The 22,305-nt window shown below is 52.2% G+C and overlaps 1 protein-coding gene across 2 annotated transcripts in view; it reads left to right on the forward strand.

The window, feature by feature from the left end:
- The first annotated feature begins 494 nt into the window (after positions 1-494).
- CD99L2 (CD99 molecule like 2) overlaps positions 495-22,305 on the forward strand; it is a 31,205-nt gene continuing 9,394 nt past the window's right edge. The window contains exons 1-6 of one of the 2 annotated variants that reach the window (XM_032123871.1): positions 495-606; positions 16,820-16,876; positions 18,896-18,934; positions 20,384-20,479; positions 20,698-20,778; positions 21,735-21,827. In XM_032123871.1, the coding sequence (XP_031979762.1) occupies positions 549-606; positions 16,820-16,876; positions 18,896-18,934; positions 20,384-20,479; positions 20,698-20,778; positions 21,735-21,827 (424 nt within the window). In that variant the 5' untranslated portion in view covers positions 495-548. The remainder of the gene's footprint in view (positions 607-16,819; positions 16,877-18,895; positions 18,935-20,383; positions 20,480-20,697; positions 20,779-21,734; positions 21,828-22,305) is intronic. The other variant, XM_032123872.1, reaches the window with a different exon arrangement.

The following is a 22,305-nucleotide window of genomic DNA, read 5'->3' on the forward strand; positions in this document are numbered from 1 at the left end:
ACCACCGCCCCACGCCAGCACCTCTGCGGCCTCCCAGCTGGAATACGCGGCTGTCCCAGCGCCGGAGGTCGTGCCCGCGGCCACGCGGGGCTGTCCCTGCCCCCCGGCTGCTGCCTCCGGGCTCCCCCAGACGCGAGGTGCTGCTCCCGGGGGGTGATGGACGGTGGGGTCCGGCAGCAGCAGTCCCAACCCTTCCCCGCTTCCCTGCGCGTCTCCCCATCGCTGTTTGCCGCCCGGATCTCCCCGCTCGGGTGAGCAGATGTGCGGCTGCCGCCGGAGACAGCCCCGCTCCCGCCCGGCGGAAGGATGCGCGCCGGGGCCGCATTTTCGCCGAGAGGAAGAGGCCGGCAGGTACCGGGGCTCGGCCATCCCCCGGGGGCCGCGGGGTCTCCCCTCAGCCGCCCTCTCCCCTGTGTGGGGCCGGGGCGGGGGCGCGGCCTGGCGCGGAGGGCGGGGGGCGGTGGCGCGGAGCGCCCGCCCCTCACGGCCGCGTCCCGCCCCGGCGGAGACGGGAGCCGAGCCCGCGGCAGACGCAGCCCCGCCGCGCCATGGCCGGCCGCCGCTTCCTGGGGCTGCTGCTGGCCTTCGCCGCGCTGCTGGGCGCAGGTAGGGCGGCCTGGGCCGGGCACGGCGGGGCGGCGGCGGGAGGGGGCGGCCCGGGGGGAGAGCGGGGCCCGGGGGGCTCGGTGTGGTGTGCGCATGATCGCGGCGCCGGGCCCGGCCCAGGAACGGCGGGCACCCCGCGGGATGCTGCTCCCGAGGGATGCAGGGGTTGCGGCCCCGCCGCCGTGGGGGCTTCTCGGGCTGGATCCTCCCCCGGCTGCACGGAGCCTGCCCCGGGAGGGCTCACGGGGCCGGAGAGATGCGGCCCGAGGAGGGGCCCCAGCTGGGAGGATGCACCCGCGGGGATCACCTCGGGGAGGGGGCTGCGTCCTTCGGGCTCCACCCTGCGCAGAGCACCCCGACTCCGCAGCGGATGGCGGGGTGCCAGCTTGTGCATCAGGGCCGGGCCGCAGACGAACCTTGTCCCCCCTTCTTCTCCCGGACCCCACCCTGGGCTCTGTCCGCCTCCGGCCCCCCTGCTCCTGCTCCCCCCGCTCGCGATGGGGCCGGTCCCGCACCGGTACCCGCAGGTCGGGCCGCTCGAGCCCGGCGCTAGGTGACAGTGCTGGTGCCGGACCCATCTCGGAGCGCAGCGTCTGCCTCCGGGTGACAGTGTCACAGCGATGCTTAAGATGTGCGATGCTGCAGGTATAAAGCTCTGGAGCAGCCCGGGGCTCAGCTAATCCTAAACAGAGGTAGTCATGGAGTCACCGCGAAAGGAGTTTGGGTTTATCTCTCTGCTCGCTGGGCTGTTGGATTAGCGGATTCTCTGTGTGACCCAAATTTGTCGAGCTGCTGGTTGCATTCTCACTCTTTTTTGGTCCCACTGTTATTTCTGCAGATCAGAATAGTCTAACCCAGAAATCGGTCCCAGCTGAACAACAACTAGGAAGGAAAAAAATTACCTTTTTTTTCAGGAGGGCAGGGAGGGAGACATTAAGATCAATGCAAACTCTTTTAAGGAAACAACTCTTTGTTTCCTTAAAAAAACGCAACAGTACTCTTAAAAAGATGTTTGTTTGAATTGAAAAGAAGGGTCCTTCTAAAGGTTATACAGAGAAAATAGACAGCAATTATGTAAAAGGGCCCAGGAAAGTTTTTCTAAACAAAATCTGCTGTTAGCTAGGAGGCACCCGGCAAGTGTAGACTGGTTAGATGATAGCATCAAAGCAGATAGTGAACCAAACCCCAAGTAGGTTTTGCTGTTGAAATAGATCAGGTTTTCCATGGGTCAGCTGGAATTAGTTTGTTTGCATTTGGTACTTAGCTGTTTGTGCACCTGGAATGGTAACAGCATGGTACAGAATTACTTATGCTGACCAGGTTAGCGGCTGCATTTTTAATTGGTGGATATCTGCTTGACAGGCTGAGCTGAAATGGTGCATACAGTCCTGATTTTAGGTTAAAATAAAAAAAAAATCTGATTAGTCAGTACTAAAGCTATTTGCATTCTGTGTTTTTCGCAATATGGGCAAACAAAAATGCTGTTTTGTTTCATTTTGGAGCTCTTGGGCTGCAGGGTCCAGCTCTTAAATATCATTGGCTGTGTTTGTATCAAAATGAATTTTACTGGAACATTCATAAATCATTCTTGCCAGCACGAGACTTCACAGGTAATTGAACAACATTAAGTTTGTCTCCTCTCCGAACTGCTTTAAATTGCCTCTCCATGGCAATCACTGTGTAAGGGGAAGCGGGCTCTGCACTTGCGACCTCTCCCGTGCAGAGCCTTGCCGACATGGGACACACCGAACCGAGGGGCTGGAGTGTGACACAGCCTTTCCACGTGGCCTCTGGTTCCTCCCCCGGTGTATTCCAGCAGTGGCTCTCGCAACCCGTCGTGGGTACCTGCTCCTCCCCCCCACCCCCGAAAATGTGTTGGAGCAGTTTTGCAGTACCCTGAGAGAGCCTTGGGAATCCTTCCCCACCTGAGCACTGAACTGGCCTTTTGGATACCAGCACAACCTTCCTGCCATCATCCTGTACCCGTGGGAAAGTAACAGGTGATTGGAAGGGAGTGGGTTTCCCAGGCAGGGCGCTCCAATGCCATTTCTTCAGAACAGCAGCAATAGAAATCACACTTCTTCATTGCCTCTATTTCCCAGCTTGTTTTTTGCCTTCTTGTTCTGAAACAGTTGCTCCAGCAGTGTCGAAGGTGGCCTGAGGGCAGCCCCGTCTCTTGGAAGCTCGGAGATTTACAAATTATCAAGAACTTAGGATAACAAACAACATCATCAGTACTTAGCATGATTTCTGCAACTGACGTCCAGATCCACCAGTGACACAAGAGTGATGTGTGTCTTGTCTGTGACTGTCCAGTAAAGCAGGAGCAAACTTCACTTTTTAGTTGAAAAAAACCGGCTTTGGGTTTCTCTTTGATCAAATTCTAGTGCATTTCCCTTCATTCATGACTGTGTGCTTCAGTGCCCTACCCGTGGGCTCTCGGACACAGCCGTGCCGCATCTGTCTGTGCCTCTGAGCTCCTTCTGCCCACAGCCCGTCTGTCTGTGGCTGCAGTGCTGGAAACAGGCATTGCTTGCAGGGCACCAACCCGTTTTCCAGTGCTGCTGAACTCTGGCGTATTCCCAGTGTGTTGGGAGGGCAGAAGCATTAAAGTATTTTGAGACAGTGGAGAAAACCAAACACCCTGCAAAGCCGCTTGGCTGCAGCCAGAGGCAAGCATTCCCTATGCCAGCACATTGCACGGTGTTTTAAATTCACAGATCTGTGGCTTTTCCAGAACGTAGTTACGGTTCATGTTTATGAGTCATCCAGGGATAGCCACGTGCTTGTAGAAAACAGTAAGATGGTCAAACAAGAAACTCTCCACCCTTATTGTTTTCCCCTCTCCTCTCCTCACTTTCATAAGCCAGGACAGAAATGCATGGATGTGTTTTCATGGAAAGCTGGCACATTTGACATCTGAGGGCTTTTTGAAGGGAGCGCAAGGTTTCCCCTCGCAGGCCAGGCAGAAAGGGCACGTGCGGTTTTTGTGCTTTACGTTGTGTAAGAAAAGGTTGAAGAAAAACTTCACTCTACAAACGTCGATGGGTAGTTGGGCGTGTCCTCCACAGTTGCCGTCTCAGCACTGACAAGCGACTCTCTGTGTTGTTACACGTGTCTTCACAGGCAGTCTCACAAATCACCTTTCCTCTCGAGTGTGACTACAGTATCCCACCAGCAATTAGAATAACTACTTAAATGTGAAAGCAATACTAGGCAGTATGATGAGCTGTATATAATAACTGTTGCACCGCTGGCTGCAGTCGCTGCGGGCGGCTCCCCTGCACCAGCTCCGCATGACAGTGCCCAACGGAGAGCACGGAGAAAGCAGACCGGAGCCATCTCTTTTCCAGATGTTTTTTCAAGTGTCTGGACTCCACTTTGCACTGGGCAGACGTGGATACAGCTGGCAGAAAAGGGGGTGCCAGCGCCAGGTAATCCCGTGTCTTTGTGCCCCGTCACTTGCCAGGGTCACTTGACACAGATGTGCTGCAAGAGTTGCAGGGAGGAATTAATTAGGAGCAGAAGAGAAAGGCTTGGTTTGGCATTGTTGTCGAAACTGAAGGAGATAGCTGCTAAAAATCTTTGTTATACTACATTATTGTGTTACTAAAGTTATAATTACCAGGTATCAGCGGTGAGTCAAAGTAATACATTTAAAGAATAATTTTTACTTAGATAGTGTCTTTAGTGTGTATGACAAAGCAGGAGAAGCCAAATTGGTTTTCTTACAAATTATCTCTGATCTTTGAACAAATATGCATTAATTAAATGTGCCATGCTCAGATATTTATGTACATAGATGTGGAAATAATTAATTTCCATAGTTCTACTTGTATTTTGAAACTTTTTCTTCTACCAGCCTAGTGATAAATGTACTTGGAAATGGCTGTTTAGCTCTTGGGGTCTTTTCCCCGCTCTAAAAAAATGCGATTTTTTCCTTCCATCTGTTGCAAACATTTCAGCCCTTAAAGCACATAAAACAGAAGTGCGTATTGATCTCCTGAGTTGACTAGAATAAACTTTTAAAATTGCTTGGTTTAAACCCAAATTTGTTTTCTTCTTGGAAGAATATCTCCTGAAGGTTTAAGGCATTGACTTTACAATTAACTAAAGGAAAAACTGGGGTTTTATTAGACAGTGCTTCTGAAGCCACTCTAATAACAAAACGTATGTTTAATAAACTACATAACACTGATGGCAAAGAGAAAACCTTTGCAATAATTCCTTTGTAAGCTGATTGATATAATTCACAATCAGTGGAAGTGCTCAAATAGAGGAAAACGGGAGAAGATGAACATGGCACATCAAAATGTAGAACATGAAAGGACTTTGAAAGGGAAACTTCAAAGTTGGGGATCCAGATGCTGGAGTCACTAGCTGTGATTTAGGATGTGAGCACGGGAACGTGACTGCTGAGGGAACAACACTTTTGAGAAGGAAATACAAGCCCGGTAGCCATGGCAAAGAGAGAGGTGAGCGCTGCCTCTGCACTCACAGGAATTTCAGTGGAGCTGCTCAGGGTCAGCTTTGGGTTTGATCTTCTGAGAGCTGAGCCTGCTGGTGCGATGAGGGCGAAGTTAATGCTAATACATATTTACAAAATTGCCTTGCAGTCACTCCAAAATCCTTTTCCTTTGCTTTTCAACCTTGTCTAGGAAACACAGAAACTTATTGTGGGAGGAGAACGGGGGCCACAGGCAGAAAGCTGATGCTGAGTGTGAGCTCTGCTTCCCTGAGTTACCTGATCACATGAGCAGCATCTTCAGGGAAGGAGAGGGCCAGGTTGCTGTAGGGATCTGGTGCTGTCACCACATACATGCATAAAAAAACCAAAGTGAGTAAAACCAGAGGCATTGGCAACATTTTGGAGGTGGTGGCTCAGACAGGGAGGAGGGATGCTGGGAACTGCATCATTCTGCTGTTGGAATGCTCTGCGGGCTGATACGGGATTGTCTCCAGCAAACAAGGTGCTGGGAAAAGAGAGCTGCTCAGCATTTTGTATGCCCATTGAAATGCTCTCTTTGCCTATGCACAAAGAAATCTGGGTAAAAAGAACTTGTCAAAGTTGGAATAATCTTACTGAAATCCTGCTTCAGAAGGACACGCTTGGAGTTGGGTGTTTAGGGGTAACTGCAGCTCTGGCTCTGGGAGGGTAGAAGGTGTGGAGATCTACTTACAGCTTTTTACCAGCTAGGCTCGTAGTTCAATGCTTTAGAAAGCCTCGGGCAGCCTAGAGAGGGAGCATGGGCAATCCAGCATTTCAGTAGCCCAGCAACAGAAGGCAGAAGCTAAACAAGCAGAAGAGGTTTCCAGCCCCAGCTGTGGATGGCAAAAGAGATGCTTGTGCTGCAGAACAGATGTTAGATAGCTGGTAAGATTTTGAACAGCACATTAGTCTTGTGTCCATAAAGCATTGTCTGCTGATGAAAGTGTTCTTTCAGGAGTAGGAGCTTGGGGAATGTCTCTATCGTAATGTCCGATCTCCGTATGATCTCTCTATGGGGTGAACGTGAGCAGCTTGGTGGGACACATCTCTGTGGTGACCAGACACCTGAAGTCAGGTGTTCCTGCTACTGCAGGACTTGGATCATCTTTCCAGACAGTAAAATCTGAGTGAAAATAATGCCAGACTAATGTAGACTCTTTCTACCTCATTTGGAGTAAAAACCTCCCCAGGTCCCATCCTGCCATCTGGTACACAGCCTTTTTGCTGGGTTTCCACTACAGAGCCTGAAGAGGTAGAAAGACCCAGAATTGGTGCAACTTCACCTGGCGCAGTTTCTTACCCTAGAAGTTCTGGCCAGAGAATCACAGAATCAGTTAGGTTGGAAAAGACCTCTTGAGGTCATTGAGTCCAACCTGTGACCAAAGATGACCATGTCAACCACACAATGGCACTGAGTGCCACATCTAGTCTCTTAAACATCTCCAGGGACAGTGCCTCCACCATCTCCTTGGGCAGTCCATTCCAATGTTTAATCACCCTTTCTGTGAAGAAATTCCTCCTAGCGTCCAACCTAAAATCACCATGTAACCTTATGCAGAAGAGGCAACGCTAGGCACAAGAGGTTGCGTCCCCCCAAAATCAAACCATCCCATCCTGGGTGGTGTTTCCAGCTGGTGCAAGCTGCTCTGAGCCCCTGCTCAGCCCCACACAAAGCCCTGCTTCATGACCCAGCCACAGGCTGGGTTCTGCCCCAGGTGCTTCCTCTGGGGTGAGTGTTCAGCCTGGCCCCACTTGCTGGGCCCCAGCTACTGCTGCTGGTGACAGACTGTCTCTTGCACTGTCAAGTGACACTGAGCCCATTCCATTCAGTTCTGTGTAATTATTTGCCAAGAAACTGGAATTAGTTATTTCAGCCCCCTGCCCCCCACCCCTCCCCCTCAGCCCCCCAACCCCCCCCCCGGACAGCACTAAGCTTTGAGCTCATGTATGCTTTTAAAAACACCCACAGTTCCCAAACATGTCTTTCACTTCATGCAGAAAATAGAGCATTTTTAAGTGAGGTTAAACATATGTTTGAAAAGAAAGTGTATTTCTTCTTTCTATTTTGTAGTGATGGTCTTAACTGAGTGAATTATGTAGATACTTTCACAGAGAAAATCTCAGAGCCACAACAGTTTGCAAACAGTTGGGTTTGTAAGTGTTGGTGCTATTTCCTATTCCAAGTAGGGTCAGAGAGAGCAAGCGACCTGTTGCGGGATTTCTCTTTGAACTCAGTGAGCTCTTAAGTTTTATGTTTAAATTATTTCATGCTACATCAGTAGCACAGAGTGCTCTGATTATACAGCACCTGTTCCCCTGGTGATGGGGATGCAGCATGGGAAGTAGCAGAAGCTGGATACACACCCCAAAGTCTCCTTTTCAGAGACTTCTCCAAGCTCCTCTATGAAAGTGAGGAGCCAAACTCACCTTATTGAAAACAAGCTGTTGTAAAAGGCCAAGGGATGTGGCACAGCTTCCCTTGATGTGGGCGAGCCAGGAGGGGTGGGCTCACAGCTGCTGTCTGGGTGGTTAAAAAATCACCACCAGTTCCTGCACCGCCTGCTCAAAATTATCTCCAGCAGGTCTTTGGTGCTGCTTCCTACTTGGAGGGTGCAGCTCCCCACCCTGCCGTCTCTCCATGCTGGCTCCTTCCCTCGGCAGCACCACCTGGATCTGGGATGCTCCAGGAGCCGCAGAGCCGCATCACCCAGAGCACAGTGGGAGTGTGGGTGGGCGAGGAGGGTGCAGGCAGTGAGCAGCACGGGGTGGAGTCTCAACCGCTCCCCACCTGACCCGAATACCCCATGTTTGCGCGGGGAGGTGCTGTGGGAAGGCAGGGACAGCAGTGGCCAGGAGGGAGCCCTGCAGTGCAGCTGCGGTGACAGGGCAGACAGATCCCCTCAGCCAGAGAAGGCTGAGCCCCCCCATGCCTTCCTAGAGCCCCGCTCCATCTGTCAGCATTGCCCAAGTCTTCATTCCCACCACTGCTCTGCTTCTGATTTTAAATAGCACAGTGCGACAGGAGCATCACATCCCAAGTGATGAATCAGCATTTTTACCGTGTAATTCCCTATTTACCTACTTTTAACTACAGCATCTTCTCTTGATCTTTATCTGGTGAGAATGATCTTTTTCCACCGGGAATCAGGTGATAAGCATTTAATCTCCTGCTTCAGTTTTCTTTGGGCTCGTGCATCACTGACTTTGTCATCAGTTGTTCTTCACTGGATTATGAACAAAATGCTTTCATGCCACAATTTGTTGTCTGGTTGATAAACAGGCATCTTTGGCCATAGGCAAATTCGTAGTCATTACTTAATGTGTAAGCAGAAATCAAATGGCTAATGTGAATGTACATTGTAATTTTTCTGGGTGGACAGCAGGCAGGAAAACACAGAAGCAGCTGTTGTGGTGTAATCCCAACTGGCAACTCAGCCCCACACAGCCATTTGCTCACATTCCCTACATCGGGATGGGGGAGAGAACTGGAAGGGTAAAAGTGAGAAAACTCATGGATTGGGATAAAGGCAGTTTAACAGGTAAAGCAAACCAAGGGATTCATTCCCCACTTCCCAGGGCAGGCAGGTGTTCAGCATCCCCAGGACAGCAGGGCTCCATCACCTGTAATGGTGACTTGGGAAGACAAACACCATCACTCCAAATGCCCCCCCTTGCTCCTCCTCCCCAGCTTTATATGCTGAGCGTGGTGCCATATGGTCTGGGATATCCCCTGGGTCAGTTGGGGTCGGCTGTCCTGGCTGTGTCCCCTCGCAGCTCCTTGTGCCCCCCAGCCTCTCTCTGGTGGGGTGGGTGAGGAGCAGGAAAGGCCTTGGCTCTGGGTAAGAACTGCTCAGTGATAACAAAACCAGCCCTGAATTATCAAGACTGTTCTCAGCACAAATCCAAACCACAGCCCCATTCCAGCTGCTATGAAGATAACAAACTCTACCCCAGCCAAAACCAGCATGTCCCCCAATTTTCAGCCCTGCACCCAGAGTTATAGGAGGAAAAGGAGCTTGCTGTGTTTTTTGACCTTCACTAGGAATCTCAAACCAGATGAGCTGGGGTCCATGTCTCCCACTCTCTGCCTGGTAAGGCTGAGTGAAGTCTGGGGGCAGGGCACTTGGGCACAGGGAGTACCAAGTGCCCTTGAGGGGTTTCAGCTCAAATCCTGCTCCTGCTCCCAGCCTGCCTGTCCCTGACAGGGCTGGCTCTCAGCAGTGCTGCACCAGACCGTGGCTGTCTGGAGAAACCAGGCTGTTGCCTGCTGGGCGGTGGGATCATGGCACCCCCACGTCTCCCCTTCCCTTGCTGCCAGGGCAGTAATCCAGTTTACCAGCAGAGGCCTGTACGCAGCACCTACTGGGGACAAACCCGAGCCCAGGGTGACACTGTTGTTTTTTCCATCACTGAAAAGTCATCTTAAACCATTCTCTATCCTGTGCAGTTGGGTCAGTGCTAATTTCCCCTCGGCCTCTTGCAAAGTGACTGGGGTGTGGGAATAAAATAATGATGCTCTCCACATCCTTTCCCCTTTAGGTATATAAATTGTTCTTCCTTAAAAAAATCCCAAACAAACAGCAAGAAAGTGGAAAGGAAAACCAGCTCCCTTTCTTACCAGATACACCTTTAAGTTATTGAGGTTTACAGCTGGGGCATTTTCCCACAGTCCCAGGGAGGGTCAGAGGTTTGCAGAGCTCCTGTGAGGGCCGGGACAGGCTGAGCTCCCCCTGCCCTCCTTAGTCCTTGGCCACCATGTCCTGGTACCCACTCCAGGCACGGAAAGCTGGGCATCACCCCATCCTCATCACAAGTACAGAGCTGGGCTCAGGCACACCCCAGAAGGGGGGGAACCTTAAATATTCGTGCTCTAAACCTTTCAGCTTTTTGCTCCGGGTGCAATTGATTGTGGACTAATTGAAAGCCGTTTTTGGCAGTGGTGCGGCAGAGCTCTCTTTGACACAAACCTCAAAGAACAGCTATCATATTAAAGTTGCTTAGAGAACATCACTTACTCCATGCGCAGAGATGGCAGAGAGCCCTGGAAACCTGGAAAGCTTTGAGTGCTGATACTGAAGAAAACTGTTTGGATTGGCATCTTGTGTTGCCAGAGCAGGGCTACCTGGTCTCGGACCGTGCTGGGATGGAAGAGCTGCTGAAACATTTGTTTGTTGTGGAGTCGGAGGGAGGGCGCTGCTGTGGAGCCAGAAATGGGGCAGCCCTGACCATCAGCTGCCGGCCCAAGGCATTTCATGGGAAACCCCCACACAAAGTCTTTCCTGGCTGTGGTCCTGCTGACCTTGATGGAGATTTGTTTTCCCTCGGAGCTGTTCAGGGTTGCTGCTGGCACCCAGAGGTGTTTGTCTGTCTGTGATAGGGGCTCTCAGCTTTCAAGGGTTCCTTGCAGCCTCCATGCCGGCCCCTGGTAAATAGGGTGGGCTCTGGGCGAGCCAGTTACCAGATGTAGCTGTTGGCAAAGAGAAGTCAAGGGCTCTTCCCTCTGTGGTTTTAAATCGTGCTGTGGAGGAGTGGGAAAGGCTGTGCAAGAGGGCAGCAGATGAGAAACTCCTCCCTGCTGTGTTTTTTGTCTGGTATCTGCAGAGGGACCTACTGGCAGCTCCCAGTGTGGCTATGGCAGCAGAGGCTGAGCCCCTGGCTGCTCCCCTGGGGCTGTGGGACACGGCAGGGAGTGCAGGGTGGTGCTCCTTCTTTAGGTGCTTTGGAAGCAACCTGGAGATCTGTCCTTCCACACCAGATGGGGAGAAGATGCTTTTGGACCTTTGCGCAGCCCTCAGCATGATGGAGGGTGGATGGCATTGCATCCCTTGAGCATCCAGTGTCTGGCCAGGCAGGTCCCAGTGAGGGCTCACCTTTACTCACCAAAACTCACCCTTTTGGCCCTGCCCCACATCATGGTGCCAGTGATGTCTGCTGGGAAAGAGCCTGGTGCAGGCTGGTTTTGCTGGTCATGTTTTCCTCACCAGCTCCATCATCCCTGCTGAGTGTAGAGCTTATCAGGTACCGCTGCCAAATAATTTATGTGATTCCTAGTAAGTCTGGAAATCAAATTGCAACAGACACCTGTTTCTCGCGCGGCTGCCCCAGCGCACAGAACCGCAGTGTTATCCTGTGGCTTAGAGCCCAAGTGAGGGGTGTTGCCCTGAGCTGCAGACTCCAGAGCTTGCACTGGGGCTGTGCTGCCTCTCCTGCCCTGTCCCGGGGCACCAGCTGGAGGACGGGGCAGAGCTGGAGTTGTCGTGGAGCTGAGGTTCCCAGCAGGGACCCGAGGGCAGCGTAGGCGTTAGAGCCTGCACGGGTCAGGACAGCAGTGCCCTGGCTGTAGTGGAGGCTTTTAGGCATTTCCCTTAATAGGTTTCAAACACAACCACCATCAGTCCCTCCACAAAGAGAAAGTCTTCATTATGCAAATTCTCATCTTAAAGCTTTATTCATGTGCTTCCTGGCAGGCTTTCCTTTAATCTCAAGAGCGAGATTGCTTGGAATTACCATATACCCTTGTTAATTGCATTAAAAAAAAAAATTCAGCAAAGGTTGTTTTTGCCATAATCAAGAGTGATTTTTGATTAGTACTTCTGAAAATCAAAATGTTTCACTGAGAATAGAGAGCAAGGACAGCAGCATTCCCTCATCCCCCACCAGGAGCAGGGGTCATCCCAGCTGGGGGAATGTGTCCCACTGCTCTTGACTGGTCGTGCCCTGGGCTGGAGTGATGTACCCCCAGCATCAGCTGTTGGTCCCACTGCTGGGGTGGATGCAGGGGACTGTTTTCTCTCACACTTAGAGCCCTTCCACCCCTTGCCCTGGCAGGCTGCTGACAGCTTGTTTGTTCAGGGCAGCCAGTCTTCCCTGGCAGCAGCCAAGGAGATAGATTGGAAGTTCAAAGTCTGCTTTTTAAGGCAGAGCTGCCTTGAGGAGGATGTCTGAGCTGAGGAGGCAGCCTGGCCTGTCTGCAGGGAGCAGTGCAGCTGCACAGAAGCTGTCCTTAGCCACCTGCCCCACCAGCACTGCTCCCAGAGACTGTGTGTGACACCCCAGCTCTGAGGAGCACTGCTCTCCCTACACACACACAACTGTGCTTTGGCCTTAGCAGTCAGCAAGAATTTGGGATTCACAAGTAAATATCCCACATGTTTGGCAGTAGCTGGGGCCAGTGGCCGGACAGCAGTGGTGGAGGCATCAGCAAGTCCAAAGCTCTGCTCTATCCTGACTGGGATCCCTGCTCTGGCCAGTGGTGTTGTGCCATTGCCTGTGCCAGGAGAGGTCCCCAGGGACCCTCGGTGGTGCCCCAGGTACCCCAGCTGCTGCAGGGCAGACCTGTGCCCATGGAGGAGCAGCCATTTACGCCCCACAGACTTCTGGGGCTGTGTCTCTGCTGAGATGGCAGAAACCCCACTGCGAGGATGCAGCCCAGAGGTCCAGCAACAGGGCTCTTCTCCCAAACTCCTCCTCCCCCAGTGCCCTGCCCAGAGCTCCCAGCACAGCTGTGGGTGCCCAGCCTCAGGGAACTGCCTGTGTGTGCCGACATCATAACTTGGAACCAAAAAGATGAGGTTGGTCACTGGGGACACCCTTTTGGCTACCTCAGCACTTGCTTTCCTGCTTTCCTCCTGCTCCCCTGCCTGCTGTGTCGCTCCTAAGGTGGATGCATAAAAGTCAGGCAGTTGGAATTACTTTCTGCTGCCCTTGTACCTGCTTTGCATTCTCCCATAATCTCCCGGGCTGTCAATCTTGTACCATCTCAGGCTCTCTATTCCCAGGGAAGCTAAACACATATATATTGCACAAAGAGATCCGTGGGCTGGCGCTAAAAATGGAATACACCTCGCTCTGACTGCTGCAGACGGCCTGGCAATATACTGGGTGTGAATTATGATACTGTAATTCAAGCTTTGTCAAACAGTGGGGCTTAATTAGAATATATATATAATTGTAAAAACTAAAAAGCTGACGAGTACAATTGTGTGTTTGAGCTGCCTGCTACAGAAAATTATGAGGAGAGAATACATTAAGGCACAAAACCCTTCTACCTTCAAAGAGCAGCTAGCTCTGATTAAAAATACCTCTGGCAAGGCGAGGGGACTCAGCAAGACGTGGGGGAGTCTGCCATGCTGGCTCGGCCATAACTCTCACCCCTGTTCTACAGCTTCTGCCGGACACAGCTGCAGCCTTGGGGTCCCCCCACCTCCCCACTCTGGCATTGGGGGATTCATATTGGGTGCCATGTGATGTCCCAGCTTGGTCTCTTTGGATTGTCAGATTAAATAAAAACACGGAAAATGTATCTAATTTGCCTATTCCCCCCTTGCCACGGAGCTGCAGTGCCATGGATGCTCCAGTGCCCTTGGCTGGTGGCACACAGGGCTGGAATTGCCCCCAGCTGCCCCTGGGGATGCGCATTTTCTCCCAGCAGCCAAAGCGCAGAGTTCTTTCAAAGACCCAGTGCAAGGGTAGCGAAAAAAATAACCCGAACTAGCCTAGTCATCAGCCCTGACAAGGATCCCATACTGCTCCCCAGCACTGAGCAACCTGCAGGAGGGGTTCTGCATATAACTGCTATTGTGGCCCTGTAACGGGTTGTAGGTGGGATGTCCTACGGGGAAGGTGACGTGTCAGGCACGACCCTGACTCTGCTTCATGGGCATTGCAGACAACCTGTGCTGCAGCTCAGCAGCTTGTGAGTGCTGATGTGCAGGAATGGGCCCCAGCCTCTCCCGAAAAGTATAAATCCTTAATGTAAAGATACTCCGTGCTGTGTGTGGGTTCCCATCAGAGGATGGGCTTTGGAAGCTCCACTCCTCCACTGCTTGTGGAGCAGTGGCAGGGCCCCAGAAGCAAAGTGATTGCAGAGGACAGTGCAGAGGGCAGCTGTGCTGCCTCCAGAAAAACTGCATGTGCACGGTAAACATGCGTACCAAGAGCTGGTGGGGTTTTCAGTGTCTGGCCATGAAATTCCAGATTTGTTGCCACTTAGTAAGTGAGTAAAACAACAAGGGGGGCATTCCAGTCTTATCTGTCGGAGTGAGCAGGGGAGTTTGTGTGCCTGTGACGGCAACGCTCGGCTATTGATCCATAAAAGGTGTAATATGTCTCTATAACACCCTTTGCATGAAATAGAGATGTTGTCAGCTTCCATTAACTGGCAATCTATTATTAATCCTTGCCAATGCCTAGGAGAGTCCTGGAAAAGGATGTCAGTTTGCCATGGACAGCATTGGGAAAGCCCTGGGTAGGGGGCTGTGCCAAGCACTGCAGCTCCTTGGGAAAGGTTTAGTGGGAAATTAGGTGCATTTGCAGTTTTCCCAACCCTCACTTGGGCAACATTCCCACCTCTCCCACCAGTGTGGGGAAAGCACCCAGGATGTAGCTCCAGCCCAGGACACTTTACTGCAGGGAGAGTTGCCAAGAAGAGCTGTCATCAAACCCAGGGAGGTGTAAGTGCATCTCAGCCAGTGGGTCCAGTGAGCCCCCCAAAGCCAGGCGGAGGGAGCCCACTTTTTGGGACACTGTGTTTCCTGCAGGGCCCATGTCCCCACCAGGGGGGACATCTCTGTGCAGCCCCACAACCCCCACAGCCCTTCATTGGAACGTGTGAGCTGCACACACCCCCCAGCTGTGCACTCCCCCACTTGGTGTTTGGGCTCCTACACCGGCACAGGGAGGATCCGCTGACACAGGGCTCAGTGTGCAGCAAGTCAGTGCCTTAATATTGACTTAATCATGGAGAGCAGAGGGAGCGAGGGAGAGGGAAGGGAGGGCTCCTGGCATAGTGATGCGAGTTGGTGCTGCCACCACATCCCTCCTGCCAGCTCACATAGTGATGGAACATTTCCCCCAGTCGGGTTGGTAACGCTTCTCATCCCGCCAGAGACGCGACGTGGGTTTCCCCTTCTGCCTATTTTTAAGCATGCTTTAAAATAGAAAGACAAAAATGACAGAGCCCTGTTGGTTCCTGAAAATCAGTAAAGACTGGGGAAAAAGCCATTCTGGGAAAGGAAGACTGCACAAAATTGTCAGACTGACAAGGCTGGGACACAGTGTTGGCCAGCACAGTGATGAGTGTGTTGAGTCTCAGCAGGGATGTTGGTGGTTTGGCAGCCCCCTGTGCAAGTCCTGGAGCTGGGCAGGTGTTTCTGAGCACTGTGGATGGCCTTGCACATTCCTGACTCTGCTCCTTTGCACTGACCACTTGTTAACCCTGCAGCTTCACCCAGGCTGTCAGAGCAGGAGAGCATCACCTGTCTCACAGTGCCAATATTTCACCAGCAATAAGGCCGAAGAGAGAAAGATTTTGGGAAGGGAACAGAGAAGCATGGAGGGAGGCTGAGGGTGGCAGACACACCCTGCTGTGCTGAGCAAGAGGCTCTTCCGCATGCCTCTCCCTGTGGATTTCACACGGATTTTCCCTGCATCGCCTGCTGCCGGCCGTTCCTCCAGGCTCGCAGGGAAGCGTTGGCATCGCTCAGCTCGATGAGAAACACAGCGTGGGCTGGGACACTCATTCCTTACACACCCCCTCCAGCAGTGCCTAATGCCGAGCCTTTGCCAGGGGGGAGAAGCCCACAGCAACTTCCCAGCCCCAGCCCCTGCACGTACATCACCCACAGGGCTGCTGAGTGTACGTTTAACAGACAGCAGATGAGATGAGAGGTGATGTGTGAGTAAGTGGAACTGGAGCTGCAGCTGTTGCAGTACTTAGTGACCACTCTCAGTAGAAGTTTTTCACTGAAATGCGGATACCTGCTTTCTGATGGACTGGTGCCTTCCCATTGTTGTTGTCCTTGTCAGTAAAGCTTTAAATTTATTCATGAAGCACACTGGAGCTCAGGTGGCAATAGCTAAATCCATTTAGCAGTAGGAATAAGAGGAAAGCCATTTTAATGTTCTCTTGCAGTGCTGCAGTACTTAGCAAACCCAAAGGATATTAATTACTCAGCATGCTCCGAGATGTAAAAGCATGAATTTATCAAGACAAATACATTCAGAACTGGGGTAAGTCAACAGTAATTAATGCCATGCAAAAAAGAGACAGAGAAAGGAAGGATTAGCTGGCCCTGTTGCAGGAGAACATGATGAAGCCCTGAGTTATTCCTGGGATATGGGACTAGAGTTGTGGTGAGGCATCTCTAACAAAAAAATTGGCATGCACCTGTCAGATATGGCCCTGGGATGGGGGGTTTGGTCCTGTTCACATTTCCAAGGCAGAATGATGCAGGCAGCCTCTGAAATGCTAAGTCGTGCTTGGCAGCCAGCAACAGCTTTTTCATGCAAAGCCTTTGATGTTGGAAGGTACTTGAGAAGAAAAGGGGCATAGGGCTTTTTTGTTTGTCACTGAATTTGTCTGCACTGTCCCAATGTTTTCATGGTGTTTAGCAAACATATAATTGTGAGCACAGCCAGAGGTGAGTGGCAGCTCGAGAGATGAATTGGTAGGCTCTCCTTGACAAATTTAAGCATAACATGTGTCTTTATACTGCATCCATTAGGGCAGACAAATGGAAAGTCCAGAGATGACTGCTCTGCAATTTAACAGTCACAGCATTTGGAGAGGGCTGATGCGTTCCTCATCACCAGTGTTGGGTCAGGCTTGGAAAAAAACAGCAAAAAACTAAAGCAATTTGAGCAAACAAGTCTAGCCCTGCCTTATTTAAAGGTGGTTTGCTCAGTGTGGAGTGAGTACAGCCAGTGCTGATTGTTTTTCTTCAGGTCATGGGGATGACGCAGATGACTTCAACCTAGAAGATGCCCTCGTCACCAAGCGACGTAAGTCACATTTACACATTGTTTTAAAGAGGAGAAAACAAATAGATGTTAATGGATGCGATTTGTTCTTTGGGATCTGGTGCTGGTGGGAGGGTGGTAGAGGATACAACTGCCTCATCATCTCTGCCTGGGAGATAACAGGGTCTGGGTTTGCAGACAGGTGTAGCTGGGGACAGTCCTGGAGGAGCTGGCTGCTGACCAGGTGCCCTTTGCTTACTGACTCCTGTGAGGAACCACAGAGACACAGCACACCTGTGCTCTGAGGTAGCAATGGCACTGAACTTGCCCTTTTTGCTTCCTTGCATTCCTCAGTAACACCTACCAGCAGGCCTGGCCCCGTTGGCCTGGAAGCAGTGCATCATCCACTCCCTTCCCCAGCTGGGGGGAACAGCTCGCTGTGCCCAGCCAGGGAGGGGCAGCGCCGGGTCCTTCCCTGCTCCCATGGCAGTGTGGTGCCTGGGAAAGCAAAGTTAGGGCGCTGCTCTGCTTTGCTGCAGTTCCAGTGTAGCCCATCAGTTAAAGGAAGCTCATTTCCTTGTGGGGGGCCTTGCTGCTGGCATTCAGCATTCAGTATTTGGTGTTTTACACCCCAAGGACCAAACCTAACTGCCAGCACAGCAGCTGAGGGATGGGAGAGGCTCATCTCCCTCCCTGGGAAAGGTCACACACCTGCCCCCAGTGCCAAGGCTGAGCCCAAGACCACTGTGCACCCTCACACACCTCTGACTCCCTTTGCTACCCAGCCACGGAGATGCTGTGGCAGAGATGCACACTCCAGCACCCAGGACCCCTTGCTGCCCAGCCCTTGCAACGCAGTTCATGGTGACTGTCCCCAGACCCAGCACCTGGCGGGGCAGCAGCAGGGATTGCTCCATGAGCAATGCTGGATTCTGGGATCGTGCAGAATAAACCCACATGTATTGAAGGGAAAGCTGTACCAGTGTTTGAAACCTCTTGTGCTGTAGTCTAACAACACACGGACACTTGTGCTGTGTTACTTTGGAGTTTATGTGGAATACGGGATCTCTCTGCAGCTCTCCTGCAGTGTGCCAGGATAGGCCACGGGATATCAGACTTGGTCACAGGGCTGATGCAGCTCATCTAGGATTTTGCAAGCCCTTTAATGTAGCATGTGAGGAGACATGGTTAGAAATGACTAATGGCCACCTCATGTGGAGAGAAAGTGGTGTTCCCCAGGCTGGAGTCCCATCAGTGGGTGAAGGGAAGAGGCAGCACTGTCCCCATGGCCTCTCCAGCTGCTGCATCCCACTTTGGATTCATGGTGTCAGCCCCAGAAAAAAGCAAACCAAGGGTCTGGAGTTGGGTCACATCAAACTATACCAGCATGCTGGAAATGAAGCCCAGCAGCACCACTCCAGTGTAATGGAAATTAATGGGAATGGAGCAGCCACAGCTCTTGCTCATGATTTATTCATATACTTGGTAATGCCAGCCACTATTAATAGGCAGTGGTTTCCATATTGCTCCCTCCCTCCCCCCTCAAAGGCTGGCTGTAGCTTGTTTTAGCCCAGGAGCAGCCAGAGGGGCTGAGTATCAGGGTGTCACTGACAGCCCTCCAGCTGACAGGGAACCTCCTGTGCGTAACACAGCACAGGAAATTATCTGTCATGGGACTGACTGACCAGGCCAGGGACAATAAAACATTGGCAACTCACTGCTGGTTTCCATGCTGTTCTGTACAGCATCTGTCCTTGCCTGTCTGCCGCTGTATCCAGGAGCCTTAGAGCAGATTGTTGCAGCTGCCTGCTCTCCACCTGGGATGGGATGTTGGCTCGGCCCAAGGCAGCAGTGTGCTATGGAGCACTGGGCTCCATTCTCATCTGTGGGCAGTCCTGTGGGACATTGCATGCAGGGTGTTCATGGTTCTGTGCCCTGAGTTTACAAATGCAGATGTCAGAAAGTTGTGGTGAAACCTTTGCCATTTATTCTGAATCCACAGGTGACATTTTTGGTGATGCCTATGACTAACACTTTTCTTCCCCATCTGTTTTGTCACAGCCACTCCCAAGGGCCCCAGAAAGCCGGCAGGTGGGACAGGTGAGACCTTCTTGCATGCACATCGTCGCAGCCCAGTGTGGGGTGCACTTCCCGTGGGATTGAACTGTGTGAGTCCCCGTGGGCTGCCCGTGTGTGGCTGGGTGCTGCTGCCTCAGCAGCTGCTTTGGGACCCCTTCTCTTGCCTTAGGGAAGCTGGAGCTGGTGTGTGCACATGCACTGCTCCTGTGTGGCCAGAGAAATGCAATATTGATATTTCTGTCCATGCTGAAGGTGAGTGGCAGCGGAGCATTTACAGCCAAGGCAGAATTTCGCACACTTTGCAGTATCCTAATGGAGAAGACACAAATCACTGCTCAGCTACACAAGCACTTTTGTTCCTATCTGCTGGAAATGAAGCCCAGCAGATAGGGCACCTGCTAGTTTTCCTTCCAGGAGGAAGTCCAGAGGATATTTTCCTTTTTTTTTTTAATTCCAAGATACCCCCAACCTCCACGTAAAGTCCCATCTTGGTAACACTTCCCCATCCAGGGAAGAGTGGGTCTCTGGCTGTTTGTGCACATCAAATGTGCTGGCTGGCCAGCTCCCAGCAGTGCTACAGCTGAGGAAGCTCCCTTAAATTCACAGGAGTTTTGTTGCCAGCTGCTCCTCTGGCTCAGTTCTGGCCAGAGAGTCCCTGTTAAATACAGCACAGTCACAGGAGCTGAAGTTTGCTCCTCCAACCCCGCTGGAGGAGCTTGCAATAAACTGCATCAGGGGAGCGCTCAGAAGTGAATCCACTCACCCCTGCATGAGGATCTTGGCACAGATTTAACCCATTTCAGCTGTCTGGCTCCTTGGCCACCATGGTCTTTGCTAGGGACAAGAAAAGCCAAGTGCCAGAGGCACGTGCAGGGTCAGTGTTTGGATCAGAGCCCGAATGAGAGGTTGTTCGATCCAGTAAACTCTCCCTTGGAAATGGACACATGCAGAGGCTGAGGCTTTGTCTCAGCTAGTTGCTGCTTCCCCAGGGAGTGTTTTCTGGATGAGCGATGGCACTGAGAGGCTCCTGCAGTGGACTCCCGTGCCCTGGCCCCTCTCTGTGCATGCCCTGCTCAGCTCAAGGTCACTCATGGGTGGCTGCGCAGGGAGCAGCGTGCCAGCCACTGGCTCAGTCCCACAGTCCCTTCTCATCTGCACCAGCTCTTAGGAGATGCTGCAGGTACCAGCAGGACTCCCCCAAAAGTGAATTATTTTGGGGTTGCTGGGGCTGGGCAGCAGCCACAGCTTGGATGGGGAGAGTGAAATGGTGGCCAGGCTTTTCTGAAGCTTTTGTGATAGGTCGCGATTGAGCAGCAGAGTGGCTGGATGCCCTTTCCAGCTCTAGCCTGACATGGGAGCCCCTGGCAATGGTGCAGCATGACGTGCACAACACCCACAGAGTGGGGTGTGTGCCAACAGCCTTGTGCTGTCCCCACAAACAGGAGTTTAACAATCCCTTCTCTCCTGCAGACTTCGATTTGGCTGATTACTTTGACACGCCTGTGGAGACTACCACCAAACCAGCCAAGCCGACTCCCAAGCCCTTCCCCAGGCCAGGGAAGCCAGGTAACACAGAGCTCCCCGCAGGCTCGAGCATCCCCAGGACACCCAGGGGGAGTGAGTGGTGCTCCCAGTGTCAGCTGAAGCTGTGTAAAGACCAGAGCACTGAACTGGTCCAGTGCAGCCCCAGTCTCCCGGCAGGGGGGGGGATTCCTTCCCAGCACTCATCTGAGCCCACATTTCAGAGGGTAGTGTCATTTTGGTCTTTTTTTTCCTCCCTTCAGACAACAGCTTTTGGGATGGCATTCGCACCACCACAACCAAGCAGCCAAAAACAACAAGAGCACCTCCTAAGCGTAACCCAGGTGAGCATCATCTCCAGAGCCCCTGCTGCTTTACCCCAGCTCTGCTGCTGGCATGGGGGGAAGATTTGAGATGTGCCATGATGGTGCCACTGCCCTCATCCCAGTATTTCCCACCTCTGGTCTGTTTGCTAACCTGAGACACCTCAAGAAAAAAACAAATATCAGAAACCACAGAGAAGACAGGGCATCTGGGCATTACCCTGCGCTTCCTGGGGGACCTCGGTGATTCCTGGCCCATGTTTCATTCCCATGCCTGCTGGAAGGCTGTGAGCTGCCTGTTCCCCCATCATGGTACAGCTGTGTTGGGCTCCACTGGCACACACCCACAGGCTCAGGGCACCCTGTCAGCTGGGTGTTCTGCTGCCTGCCCAGGCAGGGTTTTGGCAAAAAGTGCTCCCAGGCTTAAAAAAAAAGAAAAAAAAAATTTGGACCAGAATAAACTCAGGAGTGCACTGGTGGGAGGGCTGGGGAGCTCAGTTGGCTCTGTGCCGTGGTTAGCTGCTGTTTAGCAGAGACAATATCCTCTGTCAGAGCCAGGCTGCTCAGGGGACCAGCTGAACATTCACAGAGGAAAAGAACTCCAAGGAATCAAGTCACAGGCTGTTCCAGCCAGCACGTGAGCATGGTGCAGCCACCTCCCTTCCTTCCACTGACTGCGCCCTTGGGGCACCAGTTTGGCTCTGACTTTTCCTAGTGGCCTCATTTATCTGATTACCTGGCACTCCAGCCATGGGAACACTGTTTCTGCAGGAAGGACATGATGTTTCCCATCACAGCAGCGTGGGGGCATGGAACAGGGTAGGTTTGGAAGATCTGCCAGGAGGCTGCATAGCAGAATTGGAGATACTTGTGTCAGGGGTTTCATCTCTTTCAACAGTGCTTTTCCCTGATTAATGAATTAATTGCAGAGTTCCTCAGCCTGTCACCACACTGCTAACCCTGGTCTTGTTTTCTAGAAAAGGATCCTATGGATTTTGACTTGGCTGATGCCCTTGATGATAAGAACGATAGGAAAGATGGTGGGAGGCCGGATGTAAGGCCAGGTGAAGGTAGGCTGACCTCTCCTCTCTGTCCTGCTTGCTACCAGCCCCGCTGTTCCCTGGGACCTGCAGGAGATCCTTCCCAGCTCTTCACTGTCAGACACCATTCCCACCAAGTGATGGGATAAAGAGAAACAGGCACTGCCTGGTCCAATGTCCTGCCCACTGCCAGCATCCACCGCCCCTGTCCTGCCCACCCAGAGTGGGGACGTTTCCACAGGCACCTTGGTCCTGGGGAGGGAAGGGGCCTCTTCCTCACTGGTTCAAGGCAGAAGGGGACTCTTCCTAATGACTTGCACCCTGTCTGTGTGCAGGTTTTTTTTCCCAGGGTCTCTTCTGATCCATTAAGTTGTGGTGGTTGTGTTGAGTTCCTCCATCCCCGTAGCTGACAGCTCTTTAACCGAGGGCATGTGCTGCTGGGGTTCACAGTCACTGCCAGCGTGTAAATCTAGAGCAGGCTCAGGTCCCGGCTCCACTCTGGGCTGGG

Source organism: Corvus moneduloides, chromosome 14, assembly GCF_009650955.1.
Source record: "Corvus moneduloides isolate bCorMon1 chromosome 14, bCorMon1.pri, whole genome shotgun sequence".
NCBI classification, from domain to species: domain Eukaryota; kingdom Metazoa; phylum Chordata; class Aves; order Passeriformes; family Corvidae; genus Corvus; species Corvus moneduloides.